Source organism: Nyctereutes procyonoides, unplaced genomic scaffold (assembly GCF_905146905.1).
Source record: "Nyctereutes procyonoides isolate TBG_1078 unplaced genomic scaffold, NYPRO_anot_genome, whole genome shotgun sequence".
Lineage (NCBI taxonomy): Eukaryota > Metazoa > Chordata > Mammalia > Carnivora > Canidae > Nyctereutes > Nyctereutes procyonoides.
Genome location: NW_026575020.1, coordinates 50,055,832 through 50,076,292, shown reverse-complemented (window position 1 = coordinate 50,076,292; position 20,461 = coordinate 50,055,832). Strand labels below are relative to the sequence as shown.

At 35.8% G+C, this 20,461-nt stretch overlaps 1 protein-coding gene across 2 annotated transcripts in view; it reads left to right on the top strand.

Moving 5' to 3' along the window:
- ABCA6 (ATP binding cassette subfamily A member 6) overlaps nucleotides 1–20,461 on the top strand; it is a 61,517-nt gene that overhangs the window by 13,992 nt on the left and 27,064 nt on the right. For both annotated transcript variants that reach the window (XM_055320881.1, XM_055320888.1), the window contains 13 exons: nucleotides 2,417–2,564; nucleotides 4,494–4,659; nucleotides 6,836–6,894; nucleotides 10,314–10,424; nucleotides 10,800–10,975; nucleotides 11,187–11,306; nucleotides 11,568–11,706; nucleotides 12,244–12,334; nucleotides 13,203–13,342; nucleotides 15,144–15,260; nucleotides 16,272–16,455; nucleotides 16,842–17,008; nucleotides 19,398–19,531. In XM_055320881.1, coding sequence (XP_055176856.1) covers nucleotides 2,417–2,564; nucleotides 4,494–4,659; nucleotides 6,836–6,894; nucleotides 10,314–10,424; nucleotides 10,800–10,975; nucleotides 11,187–11,306; nucleotides 11,568–11,706; nucleotides 12,244–12,334; nucleotides 13,203–13,342; nucleotides 15,144–15,260; nucleotides 16,272–16,455; nucleotides 16,842–17,008; nucleotides 19,398–19,531 — 1,752 coding nt within the window. The remainder of the gene's footprint in view (nucleotides 1–2,416; nucleotides 2,565–4,493; nucleotides 4,660–6,835; nucleotides 6,895–10,313; nucleotides 10,425–10,799; nucleotides 10,976–11,186; nucleotides 11,307–11,567; nucleotides 11,707–12,243; nucleotides 12,335–13,202; nucleotides 13,343–15,143; nucleotides 15,261–16,271; nucleotides 16,456–16,841; nucleotides 17,009–19,397; nucleotides 19,532–20,461) is intronic.

Here is a 20,461-nt window from a genome sequence, read left to right as displayed (position 1 = left end):
ATCTGGTAGTAATTTTGTCACTTGATTTTCTTTTCCAAGAGATCCTTTTCTATTCTAGTTTCTTTGAATAATGGAAATTTTAGAATTAACTTATCAAGGTACACACACACACGTATGCACAAAGCTGTTGACATTTTGATATGGTTGATTTTTTCAATCAATTTGAGCGAAATTGACACTTTAAAAAATATTTATTTATTCATTTGAGAGACAGAGAGAGCATGCAAAGGGAAGGGCAGGGGGAAAGAGAGAATCACAAGCAGACTCCCTGCTGAGTGTGGAGTCCAATGCGGGGCTACATCTCACAATCCTGAGATAATGAATGACCTGAGTTGAAATCAAGAGCTAGACTCTTAGCTAACTGAGCTACCCAGCTGCCCTGACACTTTTCTTTTTAAGATTTTTATTTATTTATTTATTTGAGAGAGAGACAGAGAGAGCATGAACAGAGAGAGGGATGGATGGAGAGGGAGACGCAGAGGGAGCCTGATATGAGGCTTGATCCCAGGACCCTGGGATCATGACCTGAGCCTAAGATAGATGCTTAACCTATTGAGCCAGAGGTACACCACCCACCCCCCGACACTTTTTTTGGATCATGAACATAATATATCGTCACATTCATTTTCCCTTAGTAATTGTTTTAGTTTTGAGTACTGAGCCTTGTACATTTTTTATTTATTCCAAAGTTTTTGATACTTTTGATGCCATTATTAATAGCATCGGTGTTTAAATTCTAATTTTTAAATGTTTGTTATAATGTCCTTATAGGAAATGCAACTGATTTCTGTAAATTGGCACTGTATCCAGTATTCTTGCTATATTAAAACTAGTATTTTTCTGAGTTTTATCTTGGAATTTTCTTATGTATAATTATGATATCTACAAATAATAATGGTTTATTTTTTTGCTCTTGCAGTCCTTATGCCAGTTACCTATTTTTCTTGCTTTACTGGGGAGACTGGAACCTTTAGTACAATGTTGAATAGAAATGCAAGCAAAGGCATAATAAGTATGATTTTTGGTGCTGGTCTTTGTACAGTCTATTTTACCGGGTTAAGGAAGATCACTTATTATCTTAGTTTGGGAAGAGACTTTCTTTATTATAAGTGGATATTAAATTGTATCAAATGCTTTTTGTGCATCTATTTGATTAACCACATTAGTGTCTTTTTCAATCTGTTTTTTGGTTGAATTACATAGATTGATCTTCAAATGTCCACTCAGAATTGCAACCCAGATCTTCAAATGTTAAGCCAGATTTGAGAATAAACTCAAACTTTGTCACTTGGTCATGAAATGTTAAGATTTTGACAGAAATAGAGTCGTAAATTGCCTAGTGTGGGGAACTGGGCTTGGGAGCTGGGCTTCCTGTGTTCTGAGTTCAGCTGGGCCACTCTTTACTATATGATTTTGACTTTGGTTGGTTAAGCTACTCAATTCCTCTGTGCTTCACTTTGACCATATGTAAAATGCACGTAAAAATAATAAGGCCTGTCCCATAGGGTTATGAGGCGGATTAAGTGAGGTATTATAAAAAGCCTGAGAACACCTAGAATATAACACCTATTGTTGCATGACAAAATTATACACACCTCTTTATTAGCCATAATAACTAGAGCAAGCAGTTCTCTTATCATTATCCTACTGTGATGCTTCAAATGATTCTTCATATTCTTCCTAAAATGTGTATTTTTTGCTGCATAGAGTAGATATTTTGTAATATGGTCGTGACTTTATGAAAACAAGAAAATGATTTATCACTTAAATTCCTAGTCTTAGAACATTATATTTTTTAAAAGATTTTATTTATTTATGGGATGCCTGGGTGGCTCAGCGGTTGGGCATCTGCCTTTGGCCCAGGGCCTGATCCCAGGATCCGGAATCACATCGGACTCCTTTGCATGGAGCCTGCTTCCCCCTCTGCCTGTATCTTCTGCCTCTCTGTCTCTGTGTGTCTCATGAATAAATAAATAAATAAAATCTTTTAAAAAATATTTAAAAAATGAAAGATTTTATTTATTTATGCATGAGCGACACAGAGAGACACATAGGCAGAGGGAGAAGCAGGTTCCCCGTAGGGAGCCCGATGTGGGACTCGATGTGGGACTCGATCCTGGGATGATCCTGGGACTTGATCTGGGGACTCGGGGATCACACCCTGAGCCAAAGGCAGATGCTCAACCACTGAGCCACCCAGTCATCCCAGAACATTGTGTTTTTTAAATCTGTTTTTCCTTCCAATAACCCTTGGATGCTGTCAAATAGAAAAAGTTACACCAATAACTTCATTATAAGGGTTTCTTTAAAAAACTATTTAATAAAATGATAATTCTTACTGCTATACTGAATTACTGAATTATTTTTATGTATTTAACTTAAATATTTATTATTATTATTTCTGTCTGAATCTTAGATTATCTACTTCGATAATGCTATCAGTGGTGCCATTTTACCTTACTCTTCAGGAGATTCATATGTAATGATTGGAACTTTTTTCATATTGGCTTTTGATGCACTTTTCTACTTGGCATTGGCATTATACTTTGAAAAAGTCTTACCCTGTAAGTAAAAGTGACTTTTCTCTGACTTCTGCATGTATTGATTACATTGTACATTTTTACTTAAATGTATCTTAAGAAATAAAGAATAACAAATATTTCATTCACAAGCTGAATGAGTTCGTTATTTCTACTTCATAATTTTAACGATTTAAAGGAATTTATATGTATAAACAATTATTCTTCTGATTTTAAGAATACATTTTACAAATACACAGTAATTAAATATTACTTTTCTCAAGAATCCCTGAAAATGTTTTCAAAGAATGATGTTTAGGATTTGTTTCAGAACAAACTGAAACAAATTAATTCTCTTTTTAAAAGATTTTATTTATTTATTCATGAGAGACACAGAGAGAGGCAGCAACACAGGCAGAGGGAGAAGCAGGCTCCCTGCAGGGAGCCTGATGCGGGACTCAATTCCCCGGACCCTGAGATCACACCCTGAGCCGAAGGCAGACGCTCAACCACTGAGCCACGCAAGTGCCCCTGAAATAAATTAGTTCTTAACATGGTTTTGTCTAGTGTGGATCCATCATCCAGTTGAAGTGCTTCTTAATAAATAGTTCTTAAGGCACCTGGGTGGCTCAGTCAGTTAAAGGTCCGATTCTTAGTTTCAGCTCAGGTCATGATCTCATAGGTCATGGGATTGAACCCTGTCTCTGGCTCCCTGTTCAGTGGTGAGTCTATTTGAAATTCTCTCCCTCTGCCCCTCCCTCCATGAGTACTCTCTCTTTCTCTCAAATAAGTAAACAAATCTTTAAAAAAATAAATAGTTCTGACAAGAACATGGGGGAAAATGTAAACTGGACATCTAGAAAGGGCCTCAGGTGTACTCTCCTATTCACCCTTCCTTCTGGAAGGACCATTTCAGAAGGGGAGATGTTCATTCTTTAAGGAAATAACAAAATAGAAATTTTGTTAAAATAGAAAATAGAAATAGCATTTTTCTGAAACGTTTTTGTACATTGTTCATATTTACAGAACTATATTACTCAGTTAAATTTTCTCTATCTTACAAACAACCCAAAATTTCCCAAGTCCAGCATTTCTTCACACATGCTAGAATCAGAACACTCTTTTTCCTTGCACAATCTTATTTACCTTATTTTTTATGTTCTTTCCACTTTGTATTTAAAGCTGTCTTGTATGCTTCTATGCAACTATTTTATATATTCCTATCTTTCTGTCACTTCTAGTTTAATATCTGAAAGCTCTTCGTAACAAATCCTATTCATTGTTTTAAATTGGAAAATGATACTATATCTATCCTGAACAAACACAATTTCTTCTTGTACTTTATATTCATGTACCACATGGATTTCAGTATTATGTCCAATCATGTTGTTGTGATCAAGTGATTTATTTTTCCTTTTGAGAGAGAGAATACAGCGAGTGTGGGGAGGGGCAGAGGAAGAGAGACTCTTAAGCAGGCTTCATGCTCAGCATGGAGCCTGACACAGGGCTGGATCTCACCACCCTGAGATCATGAGCTGAGCCAAAACTAAAAGTTGGTCACTTAACCCAGTAAGTCACCCAGGTGCCCCTGTGATCTAGTGATTTCTTAAGTTCACGGACATGTTTACAGTTGTTTTTATGTGCTGTATTAAGGCTTTTCCCCCAGATATTTGGTTCTGTTCATCCTAAATGCCTTTTAGATCACATTTTTTCAAACCTTTGTTGTATATATACTTTCTTGAAAGTTCTATTATACTGTTTAACTTTTGTGACAGTATATTATTTCATTTGAATTTTCACTGTTTCCTTCATGACAAGTTTTCAATTAATAGGAAGTTAGGAAGAAAAGAATTTCTCTATGATGCTTAAAAGTCTAAGACACTCTGCACTATTTTTAAAATAAGGCTTCTTTACTCATTGTTCTAATATTACTAATCCAATATTTTATTGTCTCTTGGTCTCTTGGTTAATTAGATGGAAATGAGCACCGTTCTTCTCCATTATTTTTCCTGAAATTACCTTGTTTCCAACATCAGAGAACTAATAATAAGGTCATTGAGAAAGATATAGATCCCGAACATCCCTCTGATGATTATTTCGAACCAGTAGCCCCAGAATTCCAAGGAAAAGAAGTTATCAGGTAATCCTATTTGTCCCAATATACAGGTGCAAGGCAAATGAATTATTTGACCAACAGCAACAGGGTGAGCCTGAGCAAAATGCTGAAGAAAATATTTGTCTTTGTGAATGTACTTTGAACTTTTCCATGTGACAACCAATGTCTACTGATTGCTCCTTGAAGGGAAAATTCTCTTTGCTTCGGCTCCATATAATGTTACCATATCACCCGCCATGTTGTTTCACTCCTTATTTCTGTATTGATTCCCTTTTGCCCAGGTGCTCTCCCCTTTATATACCAATGAGCACTTTGTCTTTCTCTAGCCACTTGTTAGCTATACATACAGAGGGTTTTTTTTTAAGATTTTATTTTATTTATTCATGAGAGACACAGAGAGGGACAGAGACACAGGCAGAGGGAGAAGGAGGCTTCCTGCGGGGAGCCTGATGTGGGACTTGATCCCAGGATCTTGGGATCATACCCTGAGCTGAAGCCAGATGCTCAGTCACTGAGCCACCCATGCATCCCAAAGCATGCAGAGTTCTGACCGTAATCAAGGTCTTATCTGTGTAAACATGCCCATTTTTTAATTCACAACTGGCTCTCTCTCACCTAATGCCCTCCCTCCCAATTTTTCCTTCTTGTTGGGGTGTGTGTGTGGGGGGGTATTTGTATGCACAATTGTTCATTCCTATAATTTTAGCTCATTCATGCAACATTCCCTGAACATAGGCAGGATGTCTGCCCCAAACAAATGCTATTTTCATCTCTGAAATTTAAAAACAAATGGTTGCTCCTAATTGGAAATTTCTTTATTAAAATAAAATATTAAACCCCATTTCAGTGTGTGTCCCACTGTGCAGAGAAAGGCAGAGATATAATACCCTGTCAGATTCAGCACCTTTTTAGCCTTTCTATTTTATATTTCCTGACGCTTTGGTTAACCCCACCCACTGCCAGCATCCTGGTTGGATAAATGTCCTTACCTTTATTTTGCTTTATGCTCAGAGAAAAGGGTGGCTAATTTCTGTCTCCTTTTGAATTTGAAGATGCACTGTACATGATTTTACATAGTCATGACATCTCTAATCTGTTGGAGCCAACTTCCTACCTCGTCCTGCATTAATTTCCTTTGGGATTCTAATGTGCATTCAGGTTTGGTAATCACTCATTTAGAGGTGTGTGTGCGTGCGTGTGTGTGTGTGTGTGTGTGTGTGTGTGTGAGAGAGAGAGAGAGAGAGAGAATGAGATGAAACCTTTAGATGTGGGAGACTAACATTCAGGGAAAAGAATAGGGTCAACACTAGGCTGATGTTGAAATCATGAGAATGAATGAGATAACCTCTCAAGAGAGTCTAGAGTGAGAAGACCAGCATGGACATGGAGAACCCTGTGGAACATCAAGATGATGTGCTTGACAAAAGAAAAGGAACGGACAAGGAAACAGAGAAGGGGCATTTAGAAAAATAGAAGGAAAACCAGTACGTTGAATGTTACCTTGAATATGGACACTTTCAACAAGAAAAGCATCACCAATGGTGACCCATAATCCCATAAGTAAAATAGAAAAGTCTTTGTTGCATTTGGTGATTAGGAGGCCGCTAGTGATTTCAGGATGAAGAGGTTCACTACAGTGATGGGTTCAGAAACCAGAGTGATTGAGGAGGAAGTGAGAAGGCGGGTGTGGCAAGTTTACACTCTGATTGTATCCAAAAAAGAGTTACAGGCCAAAGAGAAGCTATCAGAGTGAAAACTATGGAAAGCACGGGGCGGGGGGGGGGGGGTAGAAAAAGCACAGGCGACAGAGGGTATGATTAATGAGCAAGTTTGGAGGGGATGGGAGAGGATGGGAGGTGATACTTAAATAGTACAGATAAATGAGTTGATCTTGTATAGAATAGAAAACGCCAAGTAGTCTAAGACGGAGAGGAAGAATGTGAGAACAATTCCAAACTGTTCTGCTTTTCTAAGCAAAACACTAATCATTTAATTGTAACCTTCCAAAAAGGCTCTTGTACTTTCTCTTTCAGGGGAAATGATTAATCAAAAAGAAGTCTTTGTCTTTCTAGTACACTGATTACACCATCCCTTATTTCACATAAAGAGGTTGATGCATCTATTTCAACCATGGTTGTTCCTGATCCCTACTACTTTCACTTCTGTATTGGTTGAGTAAACACAACTTCTGTCATTTCAGAATCAGAAATGTTAAAAAAGAATATACGGGAAAGACTGGGAAAATGAAAGCATTGAAAGGTAAAGGCAAACATTTCATTGTTTCATCGACTTCTTTTTACAAAAAATGGGGAAATTTTAATGTGAAACCCGTGTAAATACAGACAAACAAAACATAAAAAAGAAAACAATACAAACAATCTAACTCTACCACTTGGAGATTAATCATGATTAAGAGCTGGCTATAAAGTCCTTCTAGGTGTTTCACGGATCTATAAATTTACAAGAATGGGGTCATGTAATGAAAAGTGTGGTTTCGCTTTTTTTTAATTTATGTTATTTTACTTTTAAGATTTTATTTATTTATTTGAGAGAGTGTGAGCGAGAGAGACCATGAGCTACAGTGAGGGGCAGCGGGACAAGTAGACCCCCCGCAGAACGGGGAGGCTGATGCAGGATTCAATCCCAGGACCCCAGGGTCATGACCAGAGCTGAAGGTAGACGCCTAACTGACTGAGCCACCTAGGCGCCCCTTCACTTTGATTTTAAAGATAAGTTTGCTAAAAACAATGTTGTATTTTATTTGCGCTATGAGGAAGGAACATCTACCGCAGAGCAAACACAGTTATAATTTTGAAGGAACCAATGTATCTGATGCTAAATTCTAACAAATACAGTTTTCTATAATAAACATTTAAGTAAGCACCCAAGTTAGTGGCAACATTTCATAGAGGACAGCTTGCTTTTATTAATAATGATTTTTAGGAAGAATGTAATTGATTTTCACAAGAGATGGAACCCTTAAAAGTCATGAAAGAAGAGCCATAGACCTTCCCTAAGGTTGAGAGTTCTCAGTCCGATGTGTGTGTGTGTGTGTGTGTGTGTGTGTGTGTGTATCACATTTACTTTCTCGCAGATCGTGTGCCTTAACTCGATCTTATTTATTGCTCTGAGGTCATTTCTCACTTTGAGAATTTCCTGTACCCGTGCCAGCAAATTTATTCTCACCCCAGGTTTGTCCCATCCAAGGCCATCTAGATTTATGGTTTCTTTCTTTAATTTTAGCCAAGGATATACTGCAGTATTTTTAAAATTTGTCATTTCAACTTCCAGAGCACATTATGAACTACTTTTGTAATCATCAGTAACCATGAGCTCCTTTTGTACTCATCAATAACCATGAACTCCTTTTTTACATCTAAACATCTTCAAAAAATTTAAAAATTAAGAGTGATGAATATCAATACATAGAAAACTATATGAAGTCACCAATTGCAGCTGCTCTTTGGGAAGTAAGGGGGGAGCTTCTACCATGCAGCTAGTTTCTGTAGCAACTTCGGAAAGCCTTCGGGGACACGCTTTGAAGTCCTTACCTACAGCCTATCCCTCAGTGACTAAATAGGATTCTGTTGTATGGATACCTTGATTTACTTAAACTTGTGTACACAAATCTGGCTTGTGTACAATTTTTTCATTATCATGGAAAAAACACTATAATGAGCATTTCCTTTCAATCCTTGTAAATATCATTATTTCCTGAATATAAATTTCTAAAAGCAGATTACTCAAAGGGATTGTATTTTTAAGTTTCTTATTCATATTCCAAGCTATTTCCCTCCAAGCTTATAAGAATTTATACGCTTGTGGGAATAAGAAATAATTAAAAACAACAGTAATAATAGCAACAAACAGTTGAAGTTTCTTGAGTACTTAGTGTGTGCTGGCAACTATGATAAGTGATTTACATACTTTTTTTCCCATTTAATCCTGTGAGATACATAATATCTCTCCCACTTTGCAGATGAAGACACTGAGGCTTATATTTATTTATTTTTTCTGGTTAATATGGGTTAATATGGATCAATTCCAAGATAGATATTACCAGTTTTCTCTTACCCTAGAAAGCACCATTTTTTTTTCCCATTTAAAAATAGTAAATGTAAAATTTGTTGATGGAGTACCTGGATGGCTCAGTTGGTTAAGCATCTGCTTTTGGCTCAGGTCACAATCTCAGGGTCCTGAGGTGGAGCCCCGCATCTGGTTCCCTGCTCAGTGGGGAGCCTGTTTCTTCCTCCCCCACTGCTTGTTCTTTGTCTATCGCTCTCTCACATAAATAAACAAAATCTTTAAATAATAAACAAACTTAAGAAAATAAAAGTTGTTGATGTATTTGTTTAGTTGTCCCACTATTGTTTATTAATTAATTCATCTTTTTGATAGATTTAGAAGGTTGTTTCATTAATCTTTATTTTTTATGTTTACTTTGCTCCATCTTCTTTGGTATTCCATCAGTTAGTGTATCCTGGAGTAGTAATATTATCTTAATTATATTTATTCCACTGATTACCTTATTACTAACATATTATTTTGTTATTTTTTATTTAAATTCAATTTGCCAACATATAGTAAAACACTCAGTGCTCATCCCATCAAGTGCCCTCCTCAGTGCCCGTCACCCAGCTACCCCATCCCCCCACCCACCTCCCCTTCTGCAACCCTTGTCTGCTTCTCAGAGTTCATATTATTTTGATTATTAGAGTTCTCCAATATATTTTAATACCATGTAGTCAAAACTGATTTCTTGATATTCTTTAATTTTTCTTATTTATTTGAGTTTATTTTTCCAATTATTTTTAGAATCTTTTAGTCAAATTATAAGTGAGGATTTTCGTGGATTGGATTAAAATAGGAGGAATTTTCTCTTTACATGTACTTATTATTACCAGCACATTTAATAGCTGAGTAAAGTGAACCTCATAGTGTATAGTTTATCCAAGATCATCCAGATAGAAAATGGATGAACTGGAATTCATCCCAGTTGTTAATTAATTTCAATGTTTGAAAATAGGTCACATAATTTAATTGAAGGAACCTGATCTCTTAGACATATTATAAAATTCTTAAGAATTTCATCCAACGACTTTTCATAACAGAGATTGGTTTTCACTTGGTGGTAAAGAAAACAAACAAAGAAAATAATAAAGAATTCTTAATGATTTTTTTCTACTGCCCTATAAATACAAAAGGTTTGTAATAAAAGAAAAGAAAATTAAAAAAAAAGAAAAGAAAATTTATAACAGGAGAAAAATATAAATTTTTGGTGAATATATTTTAAAAGGCAATTAATGCCATGAAAAATGCATATCATTTAACATTTGAAATTGTAAGCTAGAAAAGAATAGCTTAGGATCAAAATCTGTGTATGTGTATATTTACATGTTCTTATATGCACATGCACATACACTGGAATTAAGTGTATTATAATGCTTAAATCTGAAAATATAGTTAATTTTATTTTCTTATGTGCTTGTATTTATTTCACAAATATTCTACAGTAAGCATGTTATGTTAGCAGCCGGGAAAATTTTGGATATTATATGTTTTAAACTACTTAAGTGCTTGAAAATATACAACTATAATAAATTTTTTGTTCTACTTTTAGAATCAGCTCTTTCTAATTCTTTCTTATTTATAATGTTAATATTTTATTCTAAAAACAGACTTGACTTTTGACATATATGAAGGTCAAATCACAGCAATTCTGGGTCATAGTGGAGCTGGCAAATCTTCATTGCTGAACATCCTTAATGGGTCATCTGCTCCAACAGAAGGTGAGCAAAAAGAAATATCTCAAAGACAAGATGTCTAGAGGTCATATGCTGCCTTATTTTAAGGTTAAATCTGACTGCTTAAGAGAAAATAATGTTTCTCTAACATCATTTACCACACCGTATGATTTTGAATATATTTTATATTTCCCAAATTTTTATGAAAATCATTAGCCTTATTCCATTGCTACGTGATATTCCAGGGAAAATATATACCACTCTGAACATATATTTATGTTAAGGTTAATTCATAGTTGCTACTAAATTGTGAACTCATTATTTTAGATATGAAAATATGCCAGCATTTTCCTGATAAGATCTCTAAGCATTAATAAAGTGTATTATCTTGTCAAAATTATTTTTAACTTCTATATTTAGGATCAGTTACTATCTATAATAAAAATCTCTCTGAAATGCAAGACTTGGAGGAAATCAGAAAGATAACTGGTGTTTGTCCTCAATTCAATGTTCAATTTGACATGCTCACCGTGAAGGAAAACCTCAGGCTATTTGCTAAAATAAAAGGAATTCAGCCGCACGAAGTGGAACAAGAGGTAAATGGGCATGCTTAGATTAACGAGTTAAATTTGCTGGCTTAAATCGTGACCACAGAATTCACCTCAGCAATCTACCTGCCCTGTGCTAAATAAAATTTAGGCAGTAGGTCCTATAAAAAAGATCTCGGATCTCCTGCTATAATGGACAGTGAGAATTATATAGTATGGATTGTCTTGGATTTTAAGCTTTGTGTATTTTCTTGCATAGGTACAAAGAATTTTATTAGAATTGAATATACAAAACATTCAGGATAATCTTGCTACACATTTAACTGAAGGACAGAAAAGAAAGCTGACCTTTGGGATTGCCATTTTAGGAGATCCTCAAGTAAGTGAGATTCTGCATGCGGTGGAATGCAGATTGAATATTAGTAAAAAGTCAAGCTCTTCTTTTACCACTAAAAGTAGTAGAGATTTCATTGTAACACATCAGGAGAGAATCTGCTGTTAAACTATTAATATAAGCATACTGGACATAAATGATTGGATAGTTCTTATTATTTGGTTTTTATTCTTATCCATGCAATCATATGGAAAGAGTTAATGTGAGAGAGATATATTTTATTTTATATATTATCATCCTCTGCAGATTTTACTATTAGATGAACCAACTGCCGGCTTGGATCCCTTTTCAAGGCATCGAGTATGGAACTTCCTCAAGGAACACAAAGCAGGCCATGTAATCCTCTTGAGTACCAATCTCATGGATGAGGCTGACATCCTGGCTGGTAATTGTTGGTTTTATCTCAGTTTTGTAATGAAGAATTTGGGGAATGTTTATTTCTGGGGCAAGCACTGAGCTCCCATGACTTTGGTGTGTGTTCCATTCCATAGCAGTCCCAGGAATGGCAAAGTCTAACAACCCTATGGAATTCTTCACTAGATTGTGACCACTAATAACAAAATTGTAATTTTGTAAGCTTTCAATTAATTTAAACATTGATATCATTATATATCTGGTTGAAAAATATTCACTTATTCTTTAGCATCCAGAGTGGAAAATGTGCCAATGTAATGTCTGTTTGTTGTTGTTGTTGTTTCTAAAGAATTATTGGAGGGCACAGAAATAGACTGGAATTCATAAGCTCTCTTTAAATTCATCAATTTTGATGTGTATTTCAACTTTTTAAATGTACATTAGATACATTTATTTCCTGTAGAGCACTTTGCCTTTGGAAGTCTGAGCTTTGTCCCTTCCCCCAAATTTTTGAGAGAGGGAAGAAATGACACCCATCATCCTTTCTCTCTTGCTTCTTTTTAATCAGATAGGAAAGTGATCATGTCCAATGGGAGACTGAAGTGTGCAGGGTCTTCTGTCTTTTTGAAGAGAAAATGGGGTCTTGGATATTACTTAAGGTAAAGACTTTGGGGATAGATTGGAGATATGCATATATATGTTTTCAAAACTGGTATATCAAAAAGGCAGATAATTATGGGAGACAGTTGGCCTTATGCTCCATTTCCACCAAACTATTAACTACTGTTTCCCAAATGTTTTTCCTGCCTCTTTGTATCTTTATTAATGCTAATGACAAGCAGAATTTCAAAGGTATAAGCCCAGTCTCACAGATCCCAGCAGGGCTACTTCATGGACCACTTTCAGGTAGCTGCTCTGTACATCCCAAACTTCTCTCTTCTACCCATCCTCCATTTCCCTCAGCTGATCCATACAATCCTGTAACATATTTTCATTCTTTCATTGGGCACAAAATCAAATGATTTCAGAAGCTAGTATCAAAAGTGGGAGAGACTTAAGAGCACTGTATCTAACAAGAAAGGGTGTCCAGGTAAAAAGAATTTTTAAAAACCCAAACCAAAAACCCTATGGCCAAACAAAACATGCATTTAGGCCAAACTTCCTTATTAGTCACTAATTCCTGGTATCTACTCAATCTGGTGAAATTATTTTCCCTAAAAAATTTCTTCTGCCTAGTGTCTTGCCTTGCTCAGTTTATCTTCCTACTTGAAGTATGGTTTCAGTTACAACACACATTTGTTTGTTTATTTGTAGTTGTTCTGAATTTATACATCTCTATATAGATCACAAGATTTTTTTAAACCGATGGCATTATTATTATTACTTCTGTTTTTTCTATTTACTCATTTTGTTTGTTCCCTAAAGCCAAGTAAAGTAGTACTCAAAGGCTAGCTATTCAGTAAAAGCTCTCCTTTTGTTATAGCAGTAGAGAAAATACAAATCAATGATCTTTTTTTTAAATATCAGTTTGTACAGAAATGAAGTATGCGATCCAGAAAAAATAACATCCTTTGTTAATCATCACATCCCTGATGCTAAATTAAAAACAGAAAACAAAGAAAAACTTGTATATATTTTGCCCATGGAAAGGACAAATAAATTTCCAGGTAACTTAAATATGATTATGATAGAATGAAATTTGGGGACAAGTGTTCACCTCATTATTACAGTTTTCATTATTTAATGGATTTGGATTTTGTCTTAGGTTGGGTTCTCTAAAAAGCAGAACTTGAAATGAAGACTTTAGTGCAACTCATTTGGTAACTGATGCTTAGAAACACCAGTAGGGAATGGGGACATGAGAGTGAGAGGTGAAGGAAGCTAGGGAAGATTGCATTATTGAGCAGATGGTTGCAATATGAAATTGAGATGTAATATCACTGGAATAAATAAATGCATAAGTGAGCAAGGGGCTCAGAGTTTGGTCATGAGAGGGGTGAGAAAGCTAGGGTATATATTTGCCACTTTCTACCCTTCACTGCTTAAAAGATGCTTTTGGGAGCATTAGTTTTCCAATCCATATGGCTTTACTCAGTATGACCTTAGCATACTTCAGAGCCCAGAAAAGAAAGCCTTCAGGCAGGTGTTAATAAGCAGATTTACTGTGCATAGGTGAGTACGGACACGATGGGGGGGCATCAAGGTGTGTACTATAGGTTCCCTTTTATATTTCAATATAATCGTGTATATATTTACTATTTAGAAATGAACATCCATAGTTTATTTATTATATAAAAGTATTCACCTTGGGTTCCCAGGCTGCTGGAAAGCAGCAGTCCCAACCTAGGATTTGTTCAATAAATAATTCTAATAATTGCTAACGCTTTGTACAATGTTTACTATGAGTCAGTCACTGTTCCCAATAGTTTCATATATACCAACCCATTTGGTCCTACAACTGTTCTATGAAATATGTGCTATAGTCTTCTCTGTCTTACAAATGAGGAAATGTATCCCAGGTTTTTCTTTTCATTTAAAAAACTTCCTTTTTAAACATTCAGTTTATTAAAGGTTTAACTCTCTACAGGCCTGATTTAAAGAGGCTTATATGGATGAGTCAATCTTATTAAGCAAATACTCAGGATTTCAGATTTAGTCTCACCCCCAAATGAGGCAGCTCTCTGTATCATTGTTGGAGCTGCGAAGTGGTATTCTCAAGTCCATAGGCTATTCTGTATTATTCTGTCCAATGGAATACAACTAGCCTGCCTTCTTGTTGGTTGGGGAAGGAGAATAGTGAGTTATATGTTGATACCACCATGAGAACATGTCACATCAGAGTCCCTGGTTTTGGTGTTTCAGTCCATGGCTGCCCCTTTATGCAGACCCTAGACCACTGCAAGTCCAATAGCATACGTATGTCCTATAGGAAATATGGAAGGTAATAATAAATGTTTATTGGAAGGTGAGAAGATGATGTTCTTTTTTTTTCTTAAAGATTTTATTTATTTATCCATGAGAGACACACAGAGAGATGCAGAGAGAGAGGCAGAGACACAGGCAGAGGGAGAAGCAGGCACCATGCAGGGAGCCCAACGTGGGACTCAATCCCGGGTCTCCAAGATCATGTCCTAGGCAGAAGGCAGGCGCTAAACTGCTGAGCCACCCAGGCTGCCTGATGATGTTTTTCTGATTGCTCATATTTCCTCAAAGAAGTATTCTGGAAGTTCATGAGCTGAGAATATTAAATAGAATACAGATGGTTTGAGGGTAGAGGGAAAGTGCTGACATATTCATTTCAGAAAAGAAGAACATTCTAATAAAATTTTGTTTTTGCTTACTGTGGTATTCCAAAGACGTATATTTCCTGAACAATATTCTAGATTATCTTTTAAATAGGTGTTAATTTACTGGGTTTTGTTATCACTGTGGTATGTAAAATGTATCTATTCTGGTCTGTTGCCTTAGAGCTTTTCAGTGATCTTGATAAGTGTTCTGGCCAGGGTGTGATGAGTTATGACATTTCCGTGTCAACTCTGAATGACGTCTTCATGAAACTGGAAGGCAAATCAACCATCGAACAAGGTAAATTCATTGTATAAGTAACAGAATATCAATTTCCAAATAATCGTGGTTTAAATTTAGCATTTTATAATGCCTTAGGCATGGTTTACACTGACGGATGTGAATAATTCTAAATTTGACTTTGCTGTTTGGGAAGTATTGTTTTCTACCATCATTACTAGGACTGAACACAGATCCCTTCTTGGAATAGAAGAGACTTCTCTTTGGAAACTATTTCCTTCCTATTTCAGCAGTTTTCTCCTAGCCCCAGATGCTCACTGCTTCTTGGGTATTCTAAGGATGTGAAAGGCTCTTAGATCAAGGTCATTTATTATAAAAATAGCTCTTAGTTTGTTCGTGTACAAAATTTCACTGAAGGTCTTAATGCGGAAAAGGCTAGGGTCATCTCCTGTGTATTTTAGTGGATAGTAATAAGAGTCATTTACAGAGCCTCTATGCCAGAAACTTTGAACAATATATGGATATAGTACATTACCTTTCTACAATAACCTTTCCAACAAAAGGCATTGGCACCATTTTTACATGGGAGAAAACTAGACTAAGAGCCATTAAGGGATTGGTCCCAAATCATGCCACTTATAAGTCATGTATTTGGGAATCAGGTACAAGTGTAGTGGTTTCAGAGCTGGTAATCGTTCGCCTATATTTTGAAATTATTGACAGCCTAATAGCCAACATGTAGGCATCAATGATTGGCTATTCCTGGGGAGAATATTTCTTGAAATCCCTCAGAATATTGCTACACATGAGACCTTCTATGCCTTTTCAAAGGTTAGGCATAATGAAGTCACCCTTTACTGAATTCTTTTTGGGGGTATGAATTTAGTTATATTTTATCATTGAGTTTATTGAAAGTGGGCGTTATAAATATAATTTGTTTCTTCTTTGGCTTGCTTTGTAACCATTGTAAAATAATTTTAATGTTACTAAAAAGAGAAAACTGTGATGCCCGAGGATGGCATTAATAATGTGTGTGTGTGTGTGTGTGTGTGTGTGTGTGTGTGTGTGTAGATTTTGAACAAGCAGAGATGGTAAGAGACACAGAAAGCCTACATGAAATAGAGCCAGCTTGCTCTTCTATTCCTGAAACGCAGAAGGCTGTGAGTGACATGGGCCTCTGGAAAATGCAGATCTGCGCAATAGCACGACTCCGTTTCTTAAAGTTAAAACGTGGAAGGGAAGAGCTTTTGACCCTGTGAGTACCAGAGTACTGTGGTTTTCTTAGTGAGTTTCAAGAGAGGGTGAAACCAGAAGAGAATTTAAAACTAGAACATAATACCCAATATTCCTGCCAGACAATGGATAAATACAACATTTCATTTTACTGACAGTGGGAACGCCTGTATGGTAACGCTTGATGAGCCTTATACACAGGTTGGTTTAGTTTTCATGGTTTGATAGCCTGCTGCTTATATAGCAATGCCTTTTAGTACTATGTGGAGTGCTAAGGCCTGACTTTCAAAATTTTATCATCTATAATTATGGCTGGCATAGAGTTGGTACCCAACAAATATTTGTGAAATGTCTAACAATAAATAAAATTGCTACAGATTCACGTGGTTATTTTTTCTTTATTGGTAGACTGTTGGTATTCGGAGTTGCCATGTTCCCTTTGATTGCGGAAAATATAATTAGTGTTCTATTAATTCAAAAGATTGACTGGAAATTTAAACCCGAAGTGTATTTCCTCTCTCCTGGACAACCTCCCAAAGACCCTCGTACCAGCCTATTGATCATCAATAACACAGGTGAAGAGAAAAACAACATTTTAATCCAGAAAGAAGTTATTTTTATGTAGAGCAAGAAAAAGCAAATCATAGGAGAAGAAAATTTGTATTTAGACTTCGTTTATAGAAAATAGCTGAGGAGCAGTGCATATTTGGTCTGAGTTTGGAGATGATAGAGATGGTGGGACAAGGCAAAAAGAATGTGGGTCACTATATAACCTGGTTAAAGCAGAACTGCCCATCTACCTGAACACCCTAAGCTATTATGTGAGACAGAAATGAACCTCCAAACTGATTGAACCGCTTTATTTGAGATCTCTTTGTTATAGCAGCCTAACCTGTTCCATAAATATTATACACACTGATTGATATGTAAATAATGCATTTTTATACCCTATGCCCCTCTGGGTTCCTTAAGACAGTTTGGCACTCATGTTCTTATTATCCTAAATTATGGGTAATTGGTTATATCTAACTGCTTATTTAACTTTGAAAAATCTTTTGTTTCTTCCTAAGATTATATATATTCAGCATAGGAGGCCTCTCTTGACAAGTACGCCAGCCCATTCCAAAATTCATATACATTTGTGACTCAAGATTATAGATTCTCCTCTTTAAATAAAGGTGGTCTTTTCACTTCGGTTTCTCATTCTTCTTTTCAATTTGGGTTTTAGAAAGTTTTATTCATTCTGGTACCTTAAAATGGAAAGTCCTGCTAATTATATATTTTATTTCTAAGAGCTAGAAATGTCCAGCCTGTTATTGTGAGCCTATTCATTTTTATTTTTCAGCCTATTATTGTCTTATGTATATGTTTTCCTCTCTAGTTACTCTAAGAACAATATACTTGACATAACTTATTTATTTTTCTTCCTTGTACTCAGCTGTGAGGTATTTTGTGATTTAAGTTTGGGGTTTCTCTGCCAACTTGTTCTTATTTTCTCAAAATATGATGATTCTTGGTATGATGTTCATTTTAAATCAGGGAATTTCTCTTTGCCTGAGGGAATGTGGATAGCCATTAAGGTTTCCTACCTTAGGTGACTGTGGAGATGTAGTGGAACAGGTGGTGGGCCAGGGTGCATGGAAAACTTAACATTTTCTATGTTTACATTCCTTTCCTACCTCATGGGAATCCTAATTCATCTGGAGCTTGGCCCAATTTTTATGATCCTGAACCCCTTCTGAGTGTCCCCAGTTTGAACTCCATTTCAAAGTCTAAATGAGCAAAAAATGAGAGTCCTTTTTTTCCTCTCTCTCTCTTTTTCCCATTCCATTCTGTCCTTTTAGTTGTTTGGAGCTACTTTAGATCTTGCTTTCTCCCAAATAGTATCTTAAAAAGTAATTCTGGGGATTTATATACTGGGGACAACTTCAGTTGCTGCCTGCTTCATGTGGACCAAGAGGAGAGGACTGTGGTTACTTTATTTCAGGCATGGTTAACCAGTTAATGAGCATGGCTCTGGCTCCCTTGAATTTTTCCACTCTGAGTTTCCATATCCTGGACATTGGTTTTGTCCTTTGTAGTTGTCTACTCCTGTATGCTCCAGGCTGTGGGTTTTTCTTAGCTATTATTTCTCTGTCAAACAATCTCATATACTTTCTTCTTTAAAGGCATATCAAAAACTTTGGTCAGATAATGGAACTTTTTTCATTTCTTTCTCTCTAAAGAGAAAAAAAACTATATATATATGTGTATACATATATATATATTTGCCTAAATATATTTAGGTAATAGATATGTATATAAAATCCACATATTTTTTCTTAAATATTTATTTATTTATATTAGATAGAGCAAGCCAGCACACATGAGCATGGGGGGCAGAGGCAGAGGGAGAGGGAGAGAATCTCAAGCAGATTCCATGCTGAGTGCAGAGCCAATGTGGGGCTCAATCTCAGTACCCTGAGATAATGACCTGAGTTGAAACCAAGAGTCAGTTGCTTAGCTGACTGTGCCACCCAGTCCCTCCTATGTATATGTTAAATACACATACATGAATTTACTTTTTAGTTATTTCAAAGAATAAGAGAGAGAGAGAGAAGTGTTATTATTGGCCATTTTAGGCTGGCTCATCTAAAGTACTCCTCATATAATTATTGCATTTCTACAAATTATTGAGTTCAAATGTATTTTTTTAACCAAGAATCATAAAATAGAATTATCTTGTTTTAATGGTCGCATGCTAACTTGCCCTAAACAGAATTATAAAGCTAACTCATCACAGCTAGGATTTGATAAATAGAAGATAGTAGTCTGAGCTAGTATTATTATTGTGATGCCCAAAGAGACATGCCTTCACATAATATTCCATAATACTAACTTTAAATTGTGTATGTTGTTTATTTTTAAAAAATCGACATATATATTGTTGCTTTCTATGGCTTTCTGTTATTGATTTCATGCTAGACTCAAATATTGAAGATTTTATACAGTCAGTGAAGCATCAAAATATACTTTTGGAAGTAGATGACTTTGCAAACAGAAATGGCACTGCAGACCTGTCATACAATGGAGCTATCATAGTTTCTGGTAAACAAAAGGTATGTTTGCCCCTTGTTTTTGCTTTCATGAAAAAAAAAACAACAACAAAATGCTATATTTTTAACTGTTTCAAATGACAGTTAACCCAACTAGTATACAGCCACTTGACTTAAAAACATGTGGGGTCATTACTGAATAATCTGTGAAGTTTAAAAAGCTTTTGTAAAACATTTTTAACCTTTACTTTGGAATTAGATGATTTTTATTGTGGAAAGTAGCTAAGTATAATTGTATTATTCAGATTCAATAAAATATTAGATTTTATAATTACAACCATGAATTGAAGGAATTTTATTCAATGCCTAACTACTCAAAAGATGTTTTTATATACAGATGACTCTGGAACAACATGGGTGTTAGGGGAGCCAAACCCCTGCATGTTGAAAATCTGCATATAAACTCTTAACTCCCTGAAAACTAACCTAAGCTCCTACTGTTGACTGGAAGCCTTACCAATAACATAACAGTCAATTAACACATATTTTGTGCATTCTATGTATTATATGACATATTTTTTCAATAGGGTAAGCTAGAAAAAAGACAATGTTATTAAAATCATAAGGAAGAGGGATCCGTGGGTGGCTCAGCGGTTTGGTGCCTGCCTTTGGCCCAGGGTGTGATCCTGGAGTGCCAGGATCAATTCCCACATCTGGCTCCCTGCATGGAGCCTGCTTCTCCCTCTGCCTGTGTCTCTGCCTCTCTCTCTCTCTCTCTCTCTCTCTGTGTGTGTGTGTGTGTCTCTCATGAATGAATAAATAAAATTTTAAAGAAAAATCATAAGGAAGAGAAAATACATTTATAGAATGGTACTATATTGGAAAAAATTCACATGTAAGTGAATGGTGTAGTTCAAAACCATGTTGTTCAAGGGTCAACTATATTGAGAATATACATAAAGTACTGTAAAAGCCACATGAAATCTATGAGAG